General features: G+C 40.6%; 1 protein-coding gene across 1 annotated transcript in view; it reads right to left on the bottom strand.

Annotated features, from left to right (window-relative positions):
- Positions 1-20285, bottom strand: part of eif2ak4 (eukaryotic translation initiation factor 2 alpha kinase 4) — a 29294-nt gene extending 9009 nt beyond the window's left edge. The window contains exons 1-34 of the mRNA XM_023261115.3: positions 19939-20285; positions 19699-19814; positions 17918-18020; positions 17668-17841; positions 17191-17271; positions 16919-17058; positions 16722-16822; positions 16473-16630; positions 15778-16316; positions 14024-14139; positions 11427-11581; positions 10893-11332; positions 10729-10801; positions 10546-10635; positions 10343-10465; positions 10160-10264; positions 9969-10032; positions 9775-9854; positions 9557-9658; positions 9408-9458; positions 9063-9299; positions 8314-8389; positions 7858-7979; positions 7511-7560; positions 6206-6374; positions 5476-5592; positions 5263-5328; positions 4983-5153; positions 4756-4890; positions 4407-4514; positions 3916-4044; positions 702-788; positions 318-430; positions 170-228 (exon numbers count right to left, since the gene is read on the bottom strand). Of these exons, the coding sequence (XP_023116883.2) occupies positions 170-228; positions 318-430; positions 702-788; positions 3916-4044; positions 4407-4514; positions 4756-4890; positions 4983-5153; positions 5263-5328; positions 5476-5592; positions 6206-6374; positions 7511-7560; positions 7858-7979; positions 8314-8389; positions 9063-9299; positions 9408-9458; positions 9557-9658; positions 9775-9854; positions 9969-10032; positions 10160-10264; positions 10343-10465; positions 10546-10635; positions 10729-10801; positions 10893-11332; positions 11427-11581; positions 14024-14139; positions 15778-16316; positions 16473-16630; positions 16722-16822; positions 16919-17058; positions 17191-17271; positions 17668-17841; positions 17918-18020; positions 19699-19814; positions 19939-20067 (4579 nt within the window). The 5' untranslated portion in view covers positions 20068-20285. The remainder of the gene's footprint in view (positions 1-169; positions 229-317; positions 431-701; positions 789-3915; positions 4045-4406; positions 4515-4755; positions 4891-4982; positions 5154-5262; positions 5329-5475; positions 5593-6205; positions 6375-7510; positions 7561-7857; positions 7980-8313; positions 8390-9062; positions 9300-9407; positions 9459-9556; positions 9659-9774; positions 9855-9968; positions 10033-10159; positions 10265-10342; positions 10466-10545; positions 10636-10728; positions 10802-10892; positions 11333-11426; positions 11582-14023; positions 14140-15777; positions 16317-16472; positions 16631-16721; positions 16823-16918; positions 17059-17190; positions 17272-17667; positions 17842-17917; positions 18021-19698; positions 19815-19938) is intronic.
- Between the last annotated feature and the right edge of the window lie 3730 nt (positions 20286-24015).

Below are 24015 nucleotides of genomic sequence, written 5' to 3'. Positions count from 1 at the left end.
TGTTTGCCACTCTATGTAAACTCATTAAAGGCCAGTAAAGAAAATGCACCATCACAAAATTCTGAATCAATTTCACATTTTCATTGCATGCAACACTTTGGTGGAGTTACAGCAATAACTGCCTACAAACAGAAGCATGATTGTAATCAGACAGGGCTGAGCACAGTACCTGTGTTGTTGAGCTGTGATCCTTTGGGGTTCTGGAGAGTCATGGTTTCAGAAATTTCTCTGCAGGGGCACAATGACAACATTTATAAGAACAAATTTTTCACATCATTCAGACATCTGAGCAGCACGTTAAGCCAAAATTTCTTTACCTGATGTTTCTCTCATCAGAGAATTTGGTCCGACATTTCTGAATGATGTGGTCCACCAAGTCCGACTCAGGAATTCGTTTCTCGGACTGTCTGTCCTTCTCAAAGGATTTTACCTGAGGACAGAAAATGACTTTAACATGTGCTGCAAGTACACAACCTTCCCATGACTCTGCCTGAACAAAACAGTTTGTAGAACGTTATGATCTGCAATGCTACGAGCTGTTTTCTATAGTGAAGAACACATGCTTACTTAAAATATATCAGTTCAAAAGCCAAGTCTGTTGCTGCCAAGCGTATGCAAATTAGACTTCAGATGTCAGCGAATCTCTGGATTGTATTGGAACATCTTGGACAGCGCTTAGCTGGACTGTAAGGCAGGTTTACCTTCACATAGTTTCCCTCTTTGTCAGAGACGAGGGCCATGCACGTGATGCCGGCTAGCCTGCAGTGCTCCAACAGCGCCTCCTGAGACTGAACACATAAAATAACAAAAAGCTGAATTACCGAAGACGTAATTTGTGAGGTCATTTACAGGTGAACTCCATTAAACATTTGGGACAATACTTAGGGGTATTCATTATCACAACATGCACAAATTGACTGTGAAAGTAGAAATCTGGTGCGCTGCCTTCCACTGCCTGAGGATGCAGGCCAGTGTGGACTTTGTGAGACCTAGATTTCTGAGAAATCTGCTGAAAGCTTGCAGCCCACATACAAGATATATTGGTATGAGGGCTGGATTTATCTTCCATACTTAAGAATCACAAGTCAAGCTAGGAAACATTACAGGAATTACATAATTAAAGTATTATAGTTAACTGTGACTGATCTACTTGCTGAAAGACTGAGGAAACACATGGTTGAGATACCACTCAGCTAGAAGGTAAGAAAAAAAAATTAATAATGGAGCTCATTCTCTGAAAACACTGGATCATAGCCTAAAAATTATTCTATTGCAGCAGTCGTTCATTTTGAGTAGAGTTTTGCTTGGAACTAAACAAGCGCGCAGTGAGCCGCGACTCACGACCAAAACCAATGTACATTCAGGTAATGCATTCAACCATGACGGTGAGTATGTGTGCTTATGTCTGTGTCGGCCCAATTTATTCTCATTAACTTCAGTTTGGTTCCTCAGCTAGACGAGCCAGCGATGGTGCAGAACAAACCCTGCAGTGTACCGCACAATGTGTGTGTATGTGTGTCACTTCGCCTTGTCATCATCTAAGCTTTTACACTTCCTCTTTTCTTACAACTTTCTCACTGACAGATCAAATTATGTCAAAGGTAAGCTATTTCCTGCAGGCAGATGGGCAGCTCTGGGCCTGAGCTGACGGCATGTGGAATGGGTTTGCCATATTTGGCTAATAAATGCTAAAAGAGTGGAACCGTCTCTTGGGGATGAATTAAAGCTGCAGATTCTGTCTGTTAAGAGGCCAGCATGTGAGTGGTGTTAACAAAAGTCTAGTGAGGGGGAGTGATGGGTGAGAAGGTCTGAACAAGGTGTTCTCACCAGCTCTCCACTGGTCAAAGCGCTGGCCTGCATACATAAGCAACAAAAACACAAACACTCTTGATGATTTGGAACATAATGCTACTTGTTTTTAGCCAAACCCAACCTTTCCTAATTGCTTTGAAGGACTCAGGGGAAATAAAGATGGCCAGTCACTTATGTCCTGTGCCAGTACAAAAGACAATGAGGACCATTAAAGCAAACACTCACTAACTGCAGAAGCGGAAAGTTAAGACAACAATAGGTTATAATGAGTGGAGGAGGAAAAACAGGAGGAGCAAATAAAATGTGGGCAGAGGACTTTGCCAGGGAGGCAGTTTCCACAAACACGCACAGTTCAGTTTGTCACAGAAACATGAAGAATGTGGCAAAGGCATGGCATGACAAGTCCTGGCTCAGGGGATAAAAAGCTTCACTTTGAAGGGACTGATCTCAGCTTGGATACACTCCATCACAGTGCAGTTACTGCTAACAAGAAGTCATCAAAAACTTAATCAGAAGTGTGTCTAACATTCAACTGACACGGAGTCAGTTATTGCGGAAAAGACTATTTTGCATTGCCTCTTTCAAACGCAACCACAAAGCTTTGCTCATTCTTTAGGATATTTACTATTTATGATGCTGTTATAAGTCAGTTGCCAACAAATGAGCTGCTTTTTCTCTCAAGAACGGAAGTCAGGTGTTGCCCTCTGTAGGAGGGATGAGGTTACTACAGGAGGGTGATCAGGAGGTCACCTATTTTACCCAGTGGTTTCCATTGTCTATTTAGAAATGTGCAAAAGCAGAAGTGTGGTCGAGTTTGGACAAGCATGAGGGCTCAGTTCCATAAGTAATACAGCAACTCACTGATATTGTGCTTGTGCGTCTGCATGTATAGTACATGTTTTACCGACATCCTCTGTTCAGATTTTTCCTTTCACTGGTCCGGAAATAACAGTAAGGGAGTGACTTGGTGAGAAGTGGACATTGCTTCCTTTAGTTGAGATATATTTAGGTTTGTGCCTTAACGGCTCAGACCTGACAAGGTTTTCAGTCCTTGTGCATTTAAAAAGCATCACTGCTTGTCTGTATGCAAACCCCCTTTTTTTTTTTACATTTTCAACTAGTTTGTCTTCACAAATGTGGAATCAATCAGTGACAGAAAATAGTTAACAAAAAATATCAGGTTTACAATTTATATTCAGTTTTTTTGTGATTAATTTAAATATAATATATAATATATAAATATAAAATATTATATATGTAAAAAAATATCAACATATTTTTTCACTGCAGCAGCTGATGTATAATACCAACACCATGTTGTGCACTTCCATGTTGTGCACTTAACAGCATTTTCAGCAGATAGCAGTCTATCCTAGCAATAACCTGGTCAGTTCATTAATGTCTGATGTACTGCCGTTCATGAAATTATCTTTGCTCAGACATATCAGATCATCTAATAGCACTAAACCTCTCTATGCAGCAGTTCATTTTGAATTGTAGCACACACTTGCTCTATTCAAGCGCCTGTTTTCCTGCCAATTTTCTACTCATGTTAAAATTAATGTGCAATTTTATGTCTTTAGATGTGTCTACAGATATTTTTTGTTTACCAGTCTTGTGAACCTGTAATTAGCTGTGGCTGATTCTGTCAAAATTATTTGATCATTCAAATAATCAGTCTATCACTACTGTCAAAGCATTCCAAAAGTTCAAGTTTTTTCCAACAGCCAGATCAAAACAGACATTTCACTGAGCCCAACCTAATGATACACAGTCTGATATGATGCAATATTTTTACATGCATTTGCTCCAATGTACAATACACATTTCATTTTTTGTACTTGTTTCAATATTTTTGCCTTTATTGGACAGATAACCCTAAAGATGTTGGCAGTGCACCAATTAAGGCAGGAAAGAAGAAGTCTGCACGCAAGACAATATGGATGTAAACAATACAGGTTTCAAAATGTTCTGAAAATAGTTTTTGCAAATACATGAGGAAGGAAATGAATTCAGCAGTTTCATAAGACCTCAAAGGCAAAACCACACGTTGTTATGAGTAAATCTGAAAATAAAAACAACCTTGTTTGTCAGGCTGCTTACCTGTGAGACATCGTAGGCCATGTCGGCAGAGACCCCAGAGCTCCACAGCTTCTGGACAACATTGATGGCTCTGGACATTGCAGAGTGACCCACTGGGACCACCAGCACATCGCAGGAGCTCACTGTTGGCTGAAGCAAAAAAACAAGAGCTATAATTATGCCTAGCAACAACGTGGAAAAGCATATTCAGTCAAAAATTATAGCTGCAGAGGGCTGCTGTTAAATATGTGCAATAAAGGAGTAGTTTCAGGTCTTCATTTCAACATAATTTCACAATCTGATTCCAAAATATAGAAAATGATGCGGCTCCAAAAATAACTCCACAGAGTCGAGAGCAGCAGTGATCATAGTTATTAACGTGTTGCTAAAAGTGGCTGTGTGGCACCCGACTGCTGTAATAAGGCATCATTAAAAATGAAACTCTGCCTGCTGCTCCTTCATTACAATAATTAGGAATGTCAAATCCCAGTGTCTGTGTCTGTCTGTCTCACTGGCTCCTCCATGCTGGCCATAGCTGCACAGACTTTGTCCAGGGCAATACTGGCCCCCACCGCACTGGGAACAGGCACCGTGGAAGCTGGCCCTCGAAATTCAAGGATCTAAAACAGGAAGCAAACCACTTTAAGACATCAGGCTGTATCACCAACACCGCTCCATGTGAAATTAATGAAATGCAGACAGAAGAGCTGTATGTGAGATGGAAAAAAATGTGGTTCACATGAATGCGTATGTGGAGGGAAAACTTTGGGCCACATTTTTCAAATAATACCAGCAGGTTTTAGCTGTGAATTCATACCCATATATTTATAGGTTTTAACATGTGGAATGTGTAAAACTTACCAGGTGATCATAGCGTCCTCCAGCTGCCACTATGTCTGGCACAGTTCGCTTGCGTTTCCTGATGAAGGCCACAAACTGGAAGATGACCCCAGAGTGGTGCTGCACCTTGTACACTAAGCCTAAGTTGACCACCACCTATAAAACCGATAGATCTGGATTAAACAGAGAGAAAACACATGCAGTGGCTCTTGTCTTAAAACTTTTCATTTACACAGAATCTAAATCACCCTCAGTTTAACTCCGAGTCTGTGCAGAAGCACCGTGAGCTCCTCCAGGTCCTTGAGACCCTGCTTGGCCAGCTGTGTCACAGCCATTTTCTGTTTGGTGAGTGATGCCAGCAGCGGTGCCAGGTCCTGCAGATTTCCCTTCTGTTCTATGTACTTGTACAGTGTCTGCAACTGAAATCAAGAGGACAGGAGAGATTTCGATGTTTATGGGTGAGTCTATGTGAGCTGCTGCAGCACTGTATGTTTTTACAGAAGGTTCATGCGCAGGGTTGACTCTTACACTGTTGGTTGACAGTGAAAAGTTGCAGAACTTTGCCTCCACCTCACGTTTGGTCAGCTTTTCGCTCTGGAGCAGATACATGGGGGGAAAAAAGCCAATAAAAATGATACCACTGTTGTATTTGCCCAGAACACTACAGCATATGTTCACACCAGCATATCAGCAACAGACATGCAATGTGGTTAGCACGTGTAGCATTCGACCTGCACTGACCATGGCGTCACACAGTATGTTGGAAGCCTGGCTCAGTTTGTCCTCCGGGACCCCGCTGTGGAGCAGGATGGCCTTCAGCAAGCTGGTGTGGTTTAGGTAGATGTTATAGTTCCTTTCCTGCAGTCACAAACACACCTTTAACCCCTCTTAGCTGCCATTAAACCAAGAGTAGCACTGTACAATGAGCACCTCAGTGAATAATGACTGTTGTGTCCGGCTGCCCTTTCATTCTGTCTGTCTCACATATTCTTAAAAGCTTTCACACAAAGAGCTAGGTGGTGGAGAGGATGAGAAACAGGATCTATGAGGGATGAACTAGAGGCCAGTCCCAAGGTTGACTGGGTCCATGAAGTATGCAAAGAGTGCTGCGACTGGAGACTGACGCAGCATTGGAATGGATGTGGACAGGAAATGGACTGTACTGGGAGGGAGGGAAGGAAGCGGACAGAGCTGCACGTAACAGATTTACTATGTAAACAATAAATACAGTGTAAATCTGTCAGGCTTACACATACTTTGGTATGTTGGGAATGTGTGTGGGAAGTAAAGGGGAAATAACAGCAAAAGGTTAAAGTGGAGCAGTTGGCATTCACGGGAAAATAAAGAAGAATGATGCATCTAGCCCATGAACAAACTGTCCAGTCTGAATGAGAATCGCCATGAGGAGACACAGCACAAACTGTCAGCTTAATGGATCACTTAAAATACAAGCACTTCGTGTGTGAGTAACCTGAAGTGCAGGGAATTCCTGGACTATTTCAGAGATGGTGTAAATGGTCTCTGCATCGGGGAGGAGGCTGTTGGTGACAGGTGTGATGATGTCAAAGGCACACTCCAGAAGTTCTCTCGGGTGAGCGCGATCCAGCTTCCTGGGGCGGAACACACGCTCAATGCTATACCTTCAGAAAGATGAAGAATAACACGCAAACTGTGTTTATTCTCAGTGTGAATGTCCGGTTTCTTGACAGAGACAGAAAATGCATCCCTTCTGCTTAACATGTTGAATACTGTCATGATCCTGGTATGCATATGAGTCAATACAGGCTCACACAACTGTAGTGAATTTACTGCAGAGGTTTTTCTGAGGTAAAGCCAAAGCTAATCTGGCCAACACATCGCATCAGCCCTACTGCTGATATAGTTGGCCAGATCAGCTTTAGTTGGTGGAGAATTGACTTAACCCTTTAAACTCCAGACATTTCCTGCTACTGTCACATTTCTATTTACTGTGAGCTCATTTTTCACAGCAACATAAAGTTGTAGATGGAACTCTCTACCATGGAAGTGGAGAGAACTGAAGCACAGCTTCTGGAAGGATGGCAGAATTAAAATGCAATAGATCATAAAAAAGAATACACAAAAGTTGAATTTTCACGTGTTACCAACCAAAAAATGGTGACTCTAAATACTATAGCTATTGCATTCCTTACATTTATGTTTCCATCCATACATGTTGCTCTGTGTAAACACAGCCTGCAGTTTAGTCCAGTTAAGCTAAGAAGTCCCTGAATTTTGTCCGTCATTAATGGCCTCATGGTTTCACTGAGGAGGGCAGATTTTGTTGTGTTTTACACAATCTGGTTACATAAACTGTTAATTTTTGTCCATTTTTCAAATGAGTCGTGTGGATTTATATGATTTTGATGACATTTTATGCTTAGCTTTAGTTGTTTGTCTCAATGGAAAGGCATATCACAGATGACTACTTCAAGGACCATTAGAAAATCCCCTCATTCTTCCTGTTTTTGCTCTGACAAATGTTAGAATTTGGGTGATTTATTTTCAGGTTTTGGGGATTAGAGGGTTAACCTAACTTAGACTTAAACATAACATAACATAACCTAAAAACAATGGAATACTAAATTTCTAGGTTTCATCATAAGACATAACCATGATGGCCACTATTTACTGTAGTCAAAAGATTGGTTTATGAAAAAAAGGCATAAGTTACTACTAAATTAGTAACATACAAGTTAGCCTGTACTAAGCCTTGTTGGCATAAACGTGTTAAATCATTTATCAATATCTTCTTTACCTCTTCAGGTGCGTGATGTTATTTCGGGCAACATATCTTGAAAACGCCATCTAAAGTGAAAACAGAGTTGAGACATTGGGTACATGTGCATAATGACAGTAAAGTCAGAGCATACCAAGCTGTAATCAATCACAGTGTGGAAACAACCATTTAGTCCTCAGGGTTTCCTGAGGCAGCAGGATCTTAAGGCGGCTGCTGATTGCAGCCTCACACTGTGTGTTTTTGCATGTGCTGATGCAAATAGTTGTATAATTAGTGTTTCTGTATAAGTGTGGACATGCACACCTCGCTCTGTGTTGTGTATGCGTGCGTGCGTGCGTGTGTGCGTGTGTGTGTGTTAAACGCACGCGGAGGTCATAGGGCAGTGTAACCAGCATTCCGCTGTGGTCCATGAAGCAGGCCAGCTCGCTGCCATCATACAGCTTCCTGTTTCTGGGGAGAAGCAGCGGGGTCTGGAGACGCACCGCACCTGAAGACAAACATTATGTATGACTGCTACATCTGCCTAAGATAACATGACCCTCACCCTAAGAGAACTGGTGCATGTGAGCAGATACAAACTGAGAATAAACAAACAAGGACAGCTGGACATCATCAACAATGTGCACAGAAACAACACTAACACCTGCACAGAATCTGTGCTGCCCAACAGTGCACGTATTGTTTAGCTGCCTCGCACTGGAGCAGATGTCGGGGTCCCTAAAACTGGCTCACAGCAGGTCAGGACTCCAAGTGGTTGGCAGTGGAGAGTCAACAAACGCTTATGTTCACACGCACACACCAAACAAGTGTAGTGTACTCACCGTGTTTCTTGAAGATCCTGGTGATTGTTTCATACACATGCTGCTGCAATTTGGCGCCGTTGAAACTGAAATTGCCCTGGAGGGAGAGCAAACAAACAGCCTCTGTTAGGGATCAGGAGACACTGATTAAGCACTTGCAGGCCTTCTGCTAGTCTGTCATACAGACCAGATGAGTGTGGCAGTGTGGAAGAAAGAGCAGTGCAGTGATTTGTGTGTCTGCAGTGACATCTACAGGTAGAGAGGGGAATAAGCTGATTTTCTCTGGTAAGCATCTGATCCAAACTAAATATTACTGCAAAGCAGACTCAACCAAAAGTCAACAAGGATGAGTCAGTACACAAATATTGATTGGTTTAATTTTTTGCTTCATGCACTGTGTCCAATGTTCATCAAGCAAAATGCACAAACTGCCTTTCTGCCACGGCATCACGCTTCAACTTACTATATATTCAAAATAAAAGTCTTCAGCAATTTTCTCACCAGAAAAAGAGAACTAAAAGATCTGCTTATAAAAACTTTTCCCCCTGTCTTAAAAGTAAACATTTCATTAAATAAATCTGATTAAACTTAGTGTGTCTTTGTATTTTTATAGATCACATGCACAACTTTTGCTTCTGGTTTTATGCTAAACGTGCAAATTGTCTCATTTTGTTTTCTCTTCCACAGAAGTGGTAGAATATTGCCACATGTAAAAACAGTGAACCACAATCCACTCTGACGAGCACGGTCAACTCAAGCAGCAGCTTCACCTTGTACATGTCTATATCGTAGGTGAAGTCCATGACAGGTGAGGTGTTCTGGGCGAACAGTTGGCCCACCATGGTGCGGTAGGCTTTGCCGTTGACATTGGCCATGGTGTGCTGCAGCACTTCGTGCAGCTCCGACTCCTCCATCTGAGGAGGTGGCAGCAGATCACTCTTTAGCAGCTCCTGTGCTGTGGGTCGAAGGGCTGGATCATGTTTCAGGAGCCACTCTATCACCTTCCTCTGATAAAGAACAGACACAGAGCGGTACAGTATATGATTGTCAGACAGTGATTGTAGAACAAGGAGGAAATGGACTGATATCAAAAGCTGTGCTCCAGCTGTCCTCACCTGTGTTCCTTGCTCGCACGCAGTGAAGTCCTCAGGGAAGCACATGGGCTCCTGCAGCATATAAAGAGATGAGGTAAGTAAAAAGCCAGGTTCAAAAACCAGCTTAAATTACTCCTACTGATTGCTTCCAGTCCCCAACATGGACGTACCACACGTAGCTGGCTCAGGACAGTGATGCGTTCAGCTCCAGTGGTCATCGGCCGGTAGGACATCTCAAAGAGGATGATACCCAGGCTGAACAAGTCAACTTTCTGTGCACAGAATAAAACTCTGTGATGTTACATAACAAGGAAAGGGAAAGCAATTCATAGACAGCAAGGCCAAACTCTACTGTATTTAGCCAGACATGTTAATTTTAAATTCTTACTTGGTTGTAGGTGGCTTTAGTATTTCCTTGAACCTCTGGACTGACATACAGGGCAGTGCCAACCATGCCTGTCATGTTACCTGGAGACATGAGCAAAAGCAACCCATAGTATCACGGAAGGGCAAGAATATCAACTTCCAGTTTTTATCAAAGTTTAAAATTAATTGAATACTGCATATTTAAACTCTCTGCACCTGTGGGGTCTGGTTTCAACATCACTGCAGAGCTGTTCTCCTCCACCTCCAATTTACCTGCAGCCTGGCAGAGATAAACAGACTCTTTAAAAAATCATCACATCTTCATGACTAGTTTCATTCATTAAAACACAAAAACAATGAGAAACAGCAACACAGTTTGAATCAGACCACATTAGAGTAAAGCTTACCACATTAGCAGGATGGTCTGTAGCCAGGCCAAAGTCTCCAATTTTCACATGGTCCTGTGAGTCAAGGAAGATGTTGACAGGCTTCAAGTCCCTGTGAATCATGCCCTAAAAGAAAGGAGCATTATTAGTGATTAAAAGCATCGCTTTGTTCTTAGCTAATATTTATGCAGCTGAGTACTCTACCTGCTCGTGGATGTAAGCAAGGCCATCCAGTATCTCTCTGAATAGTCTCCATAACCGATTCTGGTCCTGGTGCAGGCCGTGATCTATTGTGTCTCTTAAAGTGCTCTTTTCACAGTATTCCATCTATCAGGAAGAGACGGCATATGTTAGATGTACAGTAGAAATCTCTGGTGGTAAAATTGGAGCATACATTGAAAACGTACTTGTATGTACAAATAATGTGCTATAAGGAGATTTCGATCGGAGTCCGTGCTCTCTGTTGTGTCAGTCACGGGTCTTTTGCTTGGCTCAACCTGCAGGAAGAAACATCAGATGTTTATTACACTGCGTCTGACATTAACAAACATAAACAAAGTGAATAAGTGATGAAGTGAAAACATTCAAACCTGTGACATCTCATCTATACTTTCATCGCCATTGTCAAAGATGATGTCACTCCTAGAGTCGCTATCTAACGGCCTAAATGAAAACAGAAGGATAAATAAACAGTGATGTTTCAGTAGTTTGAGCAGGAGTACACTCTTCCCGTTTAATAAAACGCACAACTTACAAAAAAGAGGCACAAAACACATCTTCGTCATCATCGTCATCATCATCCTCATCGTCACTCGACTGGTGTCCGCTGCACTTGGCGCTGGATGATCTCTCGATGGAGGTGGACCACTCTACAGAGCTCGACAGGGCTGGAGGCGGCGCAATGTCCTCCACGTTGTCAGGGAGGCCCAGCTCGTTGATGTGGTGCGGCGGATCTCTGCACTGAGGAGGTTTTTCGTCTGTGCTCCGAGGCTCAGAGCTGTCGGTGTTGCTCAGCACTCCTGTGGAGGGCGTCTCATGCCGCTCGATCCACGCGTTGTAATAGCGGACAATGTTCTCATGGTTCAGCCGTGAGAGCAGTGTCACCTCGCCTTTGATCCGTCTGAACTGCTTACACGCTGGGTTGACCTGGATGCGCTTTACAGCGTAGTAGCAACCGTCTAGTTTGTTCTGAACCTGAAGGTGGAAGGGAGGAAATAGACAAAAACTTACTTGCCAGTGTGATGTTATGTCTGTATAACATTTTTGTTGGAAAAAAAATGCAGCCAACCTTAATTACAGCACCAAATGCTCCTTTTCCCAAAAGCTGCAGCTCCTCAAACTCATTGAAGTAGCGGGAAAGCTGCCCCTGCAGCCCTGAACTGAACGGAGCATTGAGGATGTGGCTCCGGGGTATTACTGATGATGCAAAGTCCACAGCTAGATCTGAAAAATAACAAATCGGGAAAGTCCTTTCTTAAGCAACAAGGTCAAACATTTAGCTGTTTGAATTCTTAACTGTGACTCCTGCTTTTCTCTGGTCTGTGTATCAAGAAGAGATGCAATCTGAAGAAGTACATTTAGGTGCTGCTGTTATACCAAGTTTTTTCCTCATTCACAATACAAACAAAACATGATTAATCAAGAAAAAAATCCACTAATTTAAGAATACTGGTGACAATTAATATAACAGGGTCAGCCTAAATATATACTGTCGAAATTGTTCAGTGTTCATAGAAACCACAACCATACTACAATAAGCAACCATTAATGTACAGGCACGTTTGTAGGGTAGGTTGTACGAAAAATGAGTGTTTGAATATCAAAGTTGCAATATATTGGTAAAGCAGTGCTGCACAATTGAAACAGCAAAGCATAAAAACATAATAAAACACTATAAGTAAAACTAAAATAATAAGTAAAAAAAATTACAACACAATAAAAGATGAAGTCAAGTTCGCTGCCAGTGAAAAGAGGTAGATCTTCAGCAGCAATGTAAAGCTCTCCAAAGTCTGAGCATTTCTTACAGAAGTTCTAATTGTTTCTGAGATGTGGAGCAGCCAGCACAGAGGCTCCATCACCTCTATCTTTGTGTCTGGATCTCGGAAACTTTCCAAGAGCATCTGGCTGCTCAACCTCAGTGCTCTAGTCGGGATATGATGACGCAGTAAAAACAAACAATAAAACCTTTAATTCTTCAATGTACAGGAAGACAGGAGTGGAGGGAGGCCAATACTGGCGTTAGTGTGATCACACTTTCTTTTTCCTGTTAGAAAACAAGCAGACGCATTTTGTACCAGCTGCACACCCTGAGGAGACGACTGCCCAATGTCCAGCATATAAAGTTTGAAAATAGTCTGATGGTGATAGCTGTATAGCAATAAAACTTTTTTAGAGTCTTTGGGAGAGAGACACGTCTGCAACTGGGCTGTAAGTCTTAATGGGAAAAAGATGGAGCTGGTTTGTCTACTAAGATCATACCAAGATCTTTCATAAAACATGAACTGCTGTCAGGGTCATTCAAAAGGTCAGGTCACTCAAATGTAATGATCTCAGTCTCATTTTGATTAACACAAAGTTTAGATGCAACCACGTTTTAATGTCTTTTAAGCAGTCCAGCAAGGGCTGCCTTGAATTTTTACTTTTTATTTTCATGAACCGATAGATGTAAATGTTGTCAGTAAAACAATATAAAGGAATCTTTGATGTTTTTCAAAATGGACCCCAAGGGCAGCACATACAACGGAAAGAGGATTAGGCTCAAAATGGGGCCTTGGAATGTATTTAATGTAGGGTAAATGCATTTATTACTCCACCAAGTAGTAGAATGGATTTGGATGAAAATTTCAGGGAAGGTCAGAAATGACACAAGGACCAACTGATTAGATTTTGGCAGTGATGCGGCTTATAGTCTGGATCCACGGATTTGTTAAAGATTTCTGTATCATTGCAAGATAGCGGCACAGCGTCTCTGTAACTATGACAACAAGTGAACACTACATCAGCTGCCTGCTGATGATCACATGATTGTGATCCTACTACAAATCAGCCTTTGAGGACTTATTGGGACTTATCTGTTATCTGAAATGATACAAGGAACAACTGATTAAATTGTGGGGGTGTTTCTGTGTCCCATCAATTCCTGCTGCCCGCTACATATTTAGGTCATGCGATTCGGTATCTGTACATAACGTACACATGCATAACACACTCCTATGCTAAGCGCAAGGTCATTTTGTTTGTGGGTACATCTCTATTGAATGGCCACATTCTATGTTGCCGTGATTTCTGCCACAAGTTTTTTCAAGATTTCAGCTGCTGGAAATGACACGACTGAGCAGCCTTGGCGGAGTACTGTGCTCTCTCAGTGCTTTTCTGGTTGAAATATTAATTCCTTTATGTCCTCAAAAATGAGATTACATTACCTGCAGTGTCACGGTTTCTTACATGTTTATCTGTCTGGCAGTTATGTTGCAACCAGATTGCTCACACTGGATCTTAAAAAGAAGCAGAACTTAACAGAACTGAGTAGTTTCATTGTACTTGTTAATTTTTTTTTTACCTGAGGCTACACCCACATGTACACGGGTATTTTCTAAAACACAGCCTCTTCTTTGTTTTGGAGTTCCATCCCCAAGCAAACACAGTTTTAGTTCACAGTAAACTGACTTTTTGGAAAACTCCTTATAGGGTGAAGATATTAAGAAACTGTCTGATTCATGTGTCTATCAGATGACTCTGCAACTAAGCGACTAACACTCTGCTTTCTTTTTTACACTCTTCTAGACTGAGAATATTTTTGCTTCAAAACTTTTAAATGAACAGAAATTAGTGTGGATGTAGCCTGAGGTTCTAATATTCTGTCCAAAATATGTATGTATGTGTCACCTTCTGGGCTGTTATCCTGGTACTGCGGCAGGTTTTTAGGTGAGGGAGGCTTGAGGAAAGAGTGTTCCAAGAGCTGCTGAGTTGTCCAACGTTCAGCATCATTCAGGCAAACACACCTGTAACAAAAAGACACACTGAATATAACTGGTAATTCCACTATACAGTAACCTCTGGCACTGAGCTAGAATAGGCAGTCTATTGTACCAGTAAATAAGCAATGTTTGAAATCTGCTGACAACAAACAACACATGATTTGAAAGAAAGGATCTGAATAAGCTAAAATAACTCAACAAGATAGCTTGCTACCTTGAAACAACTTTCTCTGAAAACTGTTTTTATTGCACAGCCTGCAGTGGAAGCAGACAGACACCAGAACACTATAAACTGAAGGAGTAAACCAGTGCCTTTGTATACTTTAGCATATTTATGACAAATATATTGCAAATAATCACATTTTTCCATCACAGCTAACGAACCAAAGCACACAGACACATTTAGATGAATAGTAGGAATAGTTTAGAGACACTAAACGAACTGAAGTTGCAGTAATTAGTAAACGAATCAATTAATTGGTCAAAAGAAATTAATTGGAAACTATTTTGATAATCGAGTTTTCATAAAGCAAGTTTTCAAGCCAAATATCTGATTGGTCCAAGTTATTAAATCTTCTTTTTTCTTATTTGTCTTAAATTATAGCCAAAAAAAAGGAATAAAACAGGATGTTCTCTTGATCAAACTGTTCATCAGATTAATCGATAATGAAAGTAATATTCCCTTGTAGCCATATTTAAGTGACCATTCCATCTGCTATAATTAATTTAAAATTATGAGACTGTTTTAGAAAAGTTTATGCATTCGAATTATTAGTGTGACAACAATAAAAGCAGCAGAACGTATCTGTAATATAGTGTGAAGAAAATGGTTGCCTAGATGTACATAATTTATTACTATCATGACTATTAGCCCTGGGTTTATGGTTTTACCCTCTATTTTTCATTTATTCCACTTGTTCTTTCCCTTACTTGGATGTGGTACTTTGATTTTATCTGGTGTTGTTGTACAGATGTATTTTGAGTATCTCTTAACATGTTTGAACTGGTTTTTTCCAGGTTCTCTAGCTTCGCCCACAGTCCAAAAACATGCTCAGATTAATAATTCCAAATTGCTCGTAGGTGTGAATGTGAGTGTGATTGTTTGTCTTTCTAAGTAGCCCTGCGATAGATTGGCGACCTGTCCAAGGTGTCCCCTTTGCCCCAAGTCAGCTGGGATAGATTCCAGCCCCCCTGTGACCCTAATGAGGATTAAGCAGTGTATAGATAATGGATGGATGGATTGACCAGTCTTCTGTTGTTCAGTGTTCTTCCTGAGTATCCGTCTATTCTTTTTGCCTCGTCGGTAAAGCACTTTGTAAGCTCTGTTTTTTTTATAGTAAATGGGCTTGACTGTAAAGGCTTATACACACCTGCAATAGGCAGGTACACAGGAGAAAATACACATGGGTAACAAGAACTTCCCCACACTGTCCTTTACCTTGCAGTAACTTTTAATAGAAATACAAGGTTTTGGTACCTTAGTACCAAAGTAGATGTATTTTTTTTTACCTGATGACTGTCTAAGAACCAAAACGCAGCACGTCTTACAAAGTTTACTTCAAATAAAAGGACAGTTTGCAGGAGCTCTTCATCTTCTCCTCCTTTAGTAAATAGGCAAAGACACTGGTGTAAGAAACTGTCGAGGCTTCTACCTATACATACTTGTGAAGGAAATCCTGGAAGTCAGCAGGCAGGCTGGCTGGCACCGTCACTGGATACTCCTTTGCTTCTTTCCCCTGGCTCAGAGCCAGCAGCATCAGCCCCAGGTTCCACACATCTCCTTTTTTGCCCGTTTTGGTCGGCATTGCCGTATCCTCAGAGAAACGCACATGGGCTTGCTCGAAAATGTCTTCTTTGCAGATATCTGCAAATCGCTTTGATAAGCTGTAATCAGTCAACCGAATGCGGCCCTCAGAGTCTACCAGCACACTGGACGGCCCCAGCTGTTTGTGCACCACAGAGTTGGAGTGAAGATAGTCTAGAGCAGCCAGCAGCTGGGCCGTGTAATGGCAGAGTTTATCCAGAGGGACAGGGGTGTGGGTATTCAGGCTTTGGTTCAAGTTGATCCCAGCCACATGCTCCACAAGCAGGTTAACCACCAGGCAGTCCTCCTTCTCTGTGGAGCTCAGCGCCATGTAATGCACCAGGTTTGGATGATCCAGCCGCAGAAGGGAGTTGAACTCGTTCTCTGCCCCGTGGATCTGCACAGAATTTCAAGTGCAATTAGCCATGAGTGATAGCTTTAAGAAAGTATGTTTGCAACAGCTTTCAGAGGCATTAAAAGCAGATTTCCCTGCTTTTACAATTGCAAACACATAATTTCACCTCTTAATTTTAACTGCCCCTTTTCTACTTGCCTGCTTTTTACAGTTCTCAATCTTTCCTTTCTCCTGGGTGGTGAAGAACTTGCCCATCTTCTTGTTCCAGCGCAGCGACCACTCATAGATCACAGCAAATTCTCCAGAGATTGCCTCAAATCCATAATAAACATTACGGTTGAGTCGTTCGCTTGCACCTGTCCAAATACACAAATGTACAAAAGGCTTATCAAGGTGGAATAAGCAACTTGGCACCAGATGAGCAGCACTGTCTCATAGAGTTATCACCTAAACTTTTCCCTCTGTGGACAAGAAGTTCTCCAAAAGTGCTGCTGTTGAAGTGAAGAGGCTCCTGTGACCGATGGTTGTCTTCATTATTTGTGTCACGTCTGACAAAAAAGATCCATTTAAGCACTTGTAGTACATTTCTTCTCATGTGAAGTGTGCTATAGTATTTGTGAATGTGGTGAAAGTATGCTGTGTACCTGTGACGTGTGTTTGAGGTAGTCCGGCGGCGGTTACCGGCTGCTTTCCTAGCTTCGATCAGTTCAGGAGTTGCTCCACCAGGGCTTGGAGGGCTCTTTCCCAATACAGAGACTGATTGTTCCATGCTCTCACGTAGCTCCTGTCAACATAAAGACATTAAAAAAGCTAATTACATGACTGTTTAGGTTCCTGTGTAGATGCACATATATAATACAATATAAACTGTGCATGTTTTCTGCAGCGATCGGTTGCAACACTACAGCACAAATACCTGTTTAGCCATTTCCTTTCTTCTCTTTTCCTCTCGCTTTTCTTCCTCTCTTTTTTGGATAACAGCCATGATCTCTTTTTCCTAACACAGTGAAAAGCACCACAGTAAAAATCCTGCAAACTAGAATTTCTGTAAATCATTTAAGCAGCAAGGTATGTGATTTGTCGTATCCTCAGAATTGGCAGGTCAAAAAAAATCCAAAATGCAGAGGTCTTTCAGGTAAAGCAGCCTACCTATAAATGACCAATATTTAGCCAAAAAAAATCATTACAGGGTCTGTTATCACAATGTGCAGTATTTCTGGTGAATTGTCTTGGTGAACTGACAGTGTTCTTGACTTTGTATTACACAAGAGGAAAATCAAAATTATTTAGCTTTTGTGAATGAGCCTAATCAATCACTTCAAAATTACAATCCACCACAATCTCAGATAAAGCTAATTCAGCAAGAACAGGGTTTTTTGTGCCCCTTCCTGACCATCTCCTCCTCTTGTTTGCGCCGCTGGTCCATCCTCTGCTGCTCCTCCAAGGCTCGTTTCTCCTGCTGCTTGCGCTGGTTCTTCATCATTTCCTCATGGAAGGAACGAGGCGGGGGCTTGTTGTGCTCGCTCAGGAAGCCCTGGATGTGATCTGCTAGTTCATAAATCATCACCTGAGCAGACAGGTAAATAGGTTAGCTGGAATCTGGGGGTGATTTTACGTTTGCGTGTGTGTCCGTGCTTCCTCACCTCCCCACATCGCCCCGCTGCCAGCTTGGTAAGTTCACTCTGGAGGTTTTGGAGGTTTTCGTTGGACAGGCCTTTGGCATTTTTCAGCTCCAGCTCCGGAGGACTGTTGGTGATATAATGTGTCAGTAAATGCTCATGATGGGATGACATCTAGGCTTCAGCACTCTTTCTTTCCTTGAGCAGTTTTTCCTCTCAAAGAATCTGAATTTGGATTTATAGATTAATCTTATCATAACATGCTGAAATCTGTCTAGTATCACAAGACAACTGTGTTTTCACACAGGAAAGGGGTGGAAGCAATATGTTTTGTATGAGAACTTGAGAGTGTGAAGCTGTAAGTGTGCATGAAAACATATTAATGACAATGCTGTTAACATCTGCTTTGCCATTTTAACATTTCTGAGTTGCTGCTTTATCTTTTTGTTGCGAGAACAAAATCAGAGTACAACAGAATAAGCAAAAACACAAATATAATAGTTTGTAACATTTTGTAGCTGCTTACGTAGCCAGGCAGTGTGTACAGGTGTGACCAGGTTGAGACTCTTACTTACACCGGGGTAGCACAACATATTGGTTTTTTTGTTTGTTTTACGCGGATTAGTTATATTGTTTATTTTTAATTAAAATTAATCACTGTAGACTAAAATGTAATTTTTTGGTCACTCAGTCTTATCATTTGTTTATGCAGGCAAGACAGCCATGTAGAAGCACATAGTAGCACATAATGTTTTTTTCTATGTAGCATCCAACTGACTAAAAAAATCTGGCAGTTATGCATATTAATTGTTGATAAACTCATAAGAAAATTACAATTTACCCACTTCCTAATTTAGTTACATATGATAAGTACAGATCAGTGTCTTTGTTTGGTTCAGGACCCCCACCTAGTTGAGACATTACCCTATGTCTGTGCATCGTTTTGTTTTGCATTTTTTTTTTGTTTTGGCTGCAGGTTCTAGGTCAATATTGCATTGTACAAGAACTTCAAATAGGTCCACAGCTAAACCTACAATTTATTGCACATGACAGTTTGCTGTCACAAACACACCGACTTAATGAAAATTAGCAAACCGTCATGTGCAACAAACTCAAGTGTAATTCATTTGTATATACAGTCTTAAACTTGTGTTGTTAGTATCCTTGTGTTCTTCATTTTTTCTTATTTATATTGTATATATAGTGTATATATCTTATGTCTTTAATTAATAGTTGTGTTTTCTTGATTATTCTTACCGTCACTTTGCTGATGTTGCAAACTTCCCTTAGTGGGACTAATAAAGGTTATTCTATTCTAAATCATATACATGTAAACTACAAACATAAGCAAAATGATTCCTTATTTACATGTAAAAAGCATTTCTATGCTGTCTATACAATGGCAATAATACAAAACACAATTATGTGGTGGAATCAGGGATGTTGTGCTGTTAAAATGCATCTGTTTGGAAACAATGATTGCCGAAAAATGGTTCTGTGAAAAATTCTGGTAGAAAAATAATAGTTACTGGCTGTAACTCCACTGTTATGTGCATAGACATCTAACAGGGTTTACCACTGGCTGTGAGGGGTGGACACACTCTGGACACCCCTCAGCCTCGCCCCTGTCTGCAATTTTTAATTTCCTAGTATGGACTATTTTCTGATATTTGAAAGGTATTTTGAGACTGATTTACTACAGACATTCAGTAACTTGCTGGAGCAGCTGTTCATCATGTGCATGGAAAGTGTGCAGGCCAGAGGCAGTAACGGTGGGTGTGTAAAGGTCAGGGGTCAGCACTCACACGTCCGGGTATGTGGGGAAACATTTGACCTGCAGGTCTACAGTCACGTAGCATTCCTGTCCATTGTTGAGCCCGTTGGGTCGCAGGCAGAGATGCACCTCTGGAGGCCTTTTAACCTGGAAACCAATTCAAAATGGGCTCAGTGGTGCAGTTTACTACAGCTAACATACGGAGACGTGTCAACTTTTAGCCGCCATTAGCTCACTGGAGGAGATGCTCTCTGCTAACATGTCTAGCTACCTTCCACGGATCCTTGTTCCGCAGATCTTGGAAGTCATCTCCAAAGATAGACGCGAGGGCTTCTAGTTCATTTTCCTGCTGCACCGTGTAGTCGTCTGTCCAGTCTGTTGGAGCGTGCTGACTGCTCATTCTTCTGCTCAGCTACATGGCAGTCCTCCTGGTCCTGTGTCTCCCACAGCCGTCAGACAGCAAGCAGGACGCCTCTCCTCTCACTCTGCGGAAGCTCAAACTTCTCCAGAAATGCAGCTCGCTGTCAGAAACTAACTCGGTATTCGCCAACTTGCCACACGGTCGACAGGCGACCACAACAACGCTGCAATTGGCGCATGACTGTTACAGGATGTGCGTCGCAGATGAAACGTCATCACAGTGCGTTCTCCAAAATGGTCACTAGAGGGGAGAAAAATGCTACAGCGAAGAGGTTGTTTTATTTTAATACATTTGTAGTTTCTTTTTTATTTTAACACGTACAATTTACCATCATGTCTTAAAAATCCGTCCATACCAAGGGTGTGTATAAAAACATGAAAAGAAAAAAAAAACATGATTCAGCATAAAATACTGGTCCATATATTTTATTCATTTTTATTTATTTTTTTCAAGAAAACAATTCGTTTTAATTGCACTGCCTTCTTGTTCTTAAGGTCTCTTACTAGTTCTACTGTGTTGCAATAATAATAATAATAATAATAATAATAATAATAATAATAATAATAATAATAATAATAATAATAATAATAACAATAACAATAATAACAATAACAATAATAACACATTAATAACAATGAATGCATTGATAATAACAATAACAGCAATAATAATAACAGTAATTATGATCACTATGATTGTTAATATTATAATTATTATTACTATGTATCAAGTTTGGAGTCCACCCAATTACGCTCACTGATTTGGAATTTCCCTGCCATTACTTTCAAAATATATCAAAATGTTTGAAAAATAAAAAATAAATTAAAAAATGAAATCAATGAAAATAAAGCTTGCTTATAAGAAATCCGGGGAGTCTCCTGACTTTTTTGTTTTTTTACATGTTTTTGTTGGATTGTAACTTTAGTTCTAAATTACAGTCAGGTTAAGTGGTATTTTATATAATCCTTGAGGGATATAATTCTTAATATCAAAATTACCTGGGAAAATTCACATCATAATCAACATTGTAGTGTTAAACTCAACACAACTTGACAAATGCACAACAGTCACCAAAAATATTTTAGAACACATATATTGATAATTTCAGATCAAGTTACAAGAACATTTCATCTAATTTCTGAATTTTAAAGAAACCCCACGTGTGCGTGCGCAAACACGTCAGTGTACCTTTTGAAATACAGAGGATATAATGTACTGCAGATCAATAATTCCACCTCTCTCTCTCTCACACACACACAGGCCTTCAGACTCAACAGAACATAGGATACCTCAAAGGTGCAGTAGATTTCTGGATGTCAGTTACAGTAGGCTGTCACACTTGCATCTCTTCAAGTAATACAACCATGCAGCACCTCAAACTTGCCACTCATGTGAAAACCAATAGTCTAGATTTAGCTGGTTTAGTAGATTTTAGACCATCAGTAAGTTTCCACAGGTCCTTTTGCAACCAAAACTATAAATATATGTAGCTTTGGGGAGGATGGTCTTTCATAGACCACCAGCAGGAGTTCAGTGAGGTACGGAGGAGCCAGGTTGTGGAGAGGGATCCAGCAAGCTGGGACCCCATTTGGCATCAAAGTCCTCCGGTAGTGAGGAGACCATACCACAAACGCTTACCTCTTCCCAGTACGGTGGGCTCAGTGATTAGCACTGCAGCCCCACAAAAAACACGTCCACCACTTTGGTGGCCTGTTTTCTGTGGTGAGTTCTGTGTTCTCCCCGTGTTCGCGTGAGTTTTCCCCGGGATGCTCCGCTTTCCTCTCACGTCACAAAAACACAAACTAATTGGACTCTCTAAATTGCCCTCAACAAAGAAAAGAAAAAATATATAAAAGAAAATTGAAGGGCAGCACTGTGGGCTCAGTCATTAGCAGTGCAGCCTCATAAAAACAGCTCCACTCCTCTGGTGGGCTGTTTTCTGTGGCCAGTTCTGTGTTCTCCCCGTGCAAATTGATTAATTGGACTCTCTAAATTGCCTCCCAAAAACAAAAAGAAAACAAAAAAATAAAACCAAATTAAACAAAAAAAATCTATTATCAGTCATTATCAGTGAATAAATATAATTCACCCTTAATTCTACATTTGTTTGTTTCTCTCAGTAAATGCACCACATTCTGGTTGTTATTGTTCAAACACTGGTGGCTCTGATTTAAACAGAACTAAAGCTTAGAAGGTAGTTTTTAGTACTGAACAGGGTTCATATGGTGGAGAAGAGCTTGTTCTTCCAACAATGTCATTGTTTTTTTCATTTAATGTGCACATACTCTATCCTACTTGCAAACAGCTGATCTGCACCACAACTTTTAATTCATTGTATTGGACAGTAAATGCATTGTCTTGTATTTCTCTTTGTATAAAGTGGGATGTAAAGAAGAATTTGACTGTAATTTTAAACCTGATTACTCAAAAATTTAGCACACAGGGAAACTAGTCAAAGTATGTTTCCAAGAATTTCTACATGTGTGTCTGAAGCAAGAACTTGGGAATTTCACCATAATCTTCCTGATTGTGGTCTTTCATTCCATTTTCTTTCTCAGTGTAGCCAGATATTTACAATATTACAATATTAATGCGCCTCAATTCATGAATGTCCCACATTCATGAATTGAGGCGGAATGACTCTCAAATCAGTTCATCCTTGAAATCAAGTAAACATTTGTGTCAGAATTGAAGAAATTCCTCAAGGCTTTCCTGAGATTATATCATGCCTTTGACCAATGTTCCCTCTAATTTTTCATGAGTCTGAGCAAACACACAAACTCCCTGAGCGTCCCTTGGACCACTGTGAGCAACATCAGACGTGTGCACTGTGGTCACACCAGCATCACATCCATTCAAGTTACATGGTTCATTAAAAGAATCAAATTACAGCATTTACATTTCTGTTAAAACACTTTGTCAACAGGAGCCAGTTGAAGGCTGCAGTGATTTTAGTGACACTACAATGTATAAGAGTGAAGTTATTGAATATTTGTCTCTCTTTACTGTTGCAGTGGTTTTGCAAATTGCAGACGGACCCTGTTCACTCCATAGACGCCAATGTTATTCCTGTAGCTTGAAAGACAGCTACTTTTGATAAAACTGGGCTTGTAGCACATTGTCTGCCTTGCAACAATGGGAAAGAGGCACCGTTTATGTTTTGACAACCTATATCTAATGAGTTATTGATGCTGGAAGTCTGAATCTGTGAATATCTTTCCAACTTTACTGAACTTGGGGCCACTACCACCTAAGGAGTGATATATTTAATTTTGAAAAAAGCATTTAGCCATACCTAAAGATTTAAGTGCTTTATTAACACGGAACTAAAAATTTTGTATTGTTTTATTATCACAGGTTCTGTCTGAAAAGAGGTGGCATCATTTTAAACAGTGAAATCAAACTAATAAAATGTAATGACCAACCAGTGAGTAATACTGGATTCTGCAAAAACATAAACAACTTTTTTTTAAATGTAAATCTTATCTAAACACAGTTAATGTATTAACTTATTTTTGTGTGTATGCATGTATTTATTGATTTATTTAGTACTGTTAACATATCAGAGTTCTGAGTGAATTTTTCTTAAGATAGGCAAAGGCCATTTATTGATTACATATAGGCTATTAAATGTTTATTAAAAACTAAAAAGCACTTAAAAAAAAAAAAAACAACTTAGGCATTTATTGAGTCACTAAAATACTGTAGAGTACAGACCACATCAGCATGATTATAAACATCCTCTGGTAAATTAACAACCAGATACTGATGTCTCTCACCATATGGACTTCAGGAAATGACTGGGGGATGATAAACTGTGACCTACTGGTTGGGTTCTCTCTGTTCTCATGTTTCTTACATGTTTGTCCCCTGACAGCCGGGTCCTAATGTTTTTTCAGCAACACACCATACTATGACATTTTTACA

Source organism: Amphiprion ocellaris, chromosome 20 (genome assembly GCF_022539595.1).
Source record: "Amphiprion ocellaris isolate individual 3 ecotype Okinawa chromosome 20, ASM2253959v1, whole genome shotgun sequence".
Taxonomy (NCBI): Eukaryota; Metazoa; Chordata; class Actinopteri; family Pomacentridae; genus Amphiprion; species Amphiprion ocellaris.
This window is presented reverse-complemented; position numbering and strand designations above follow the sequence as displayed.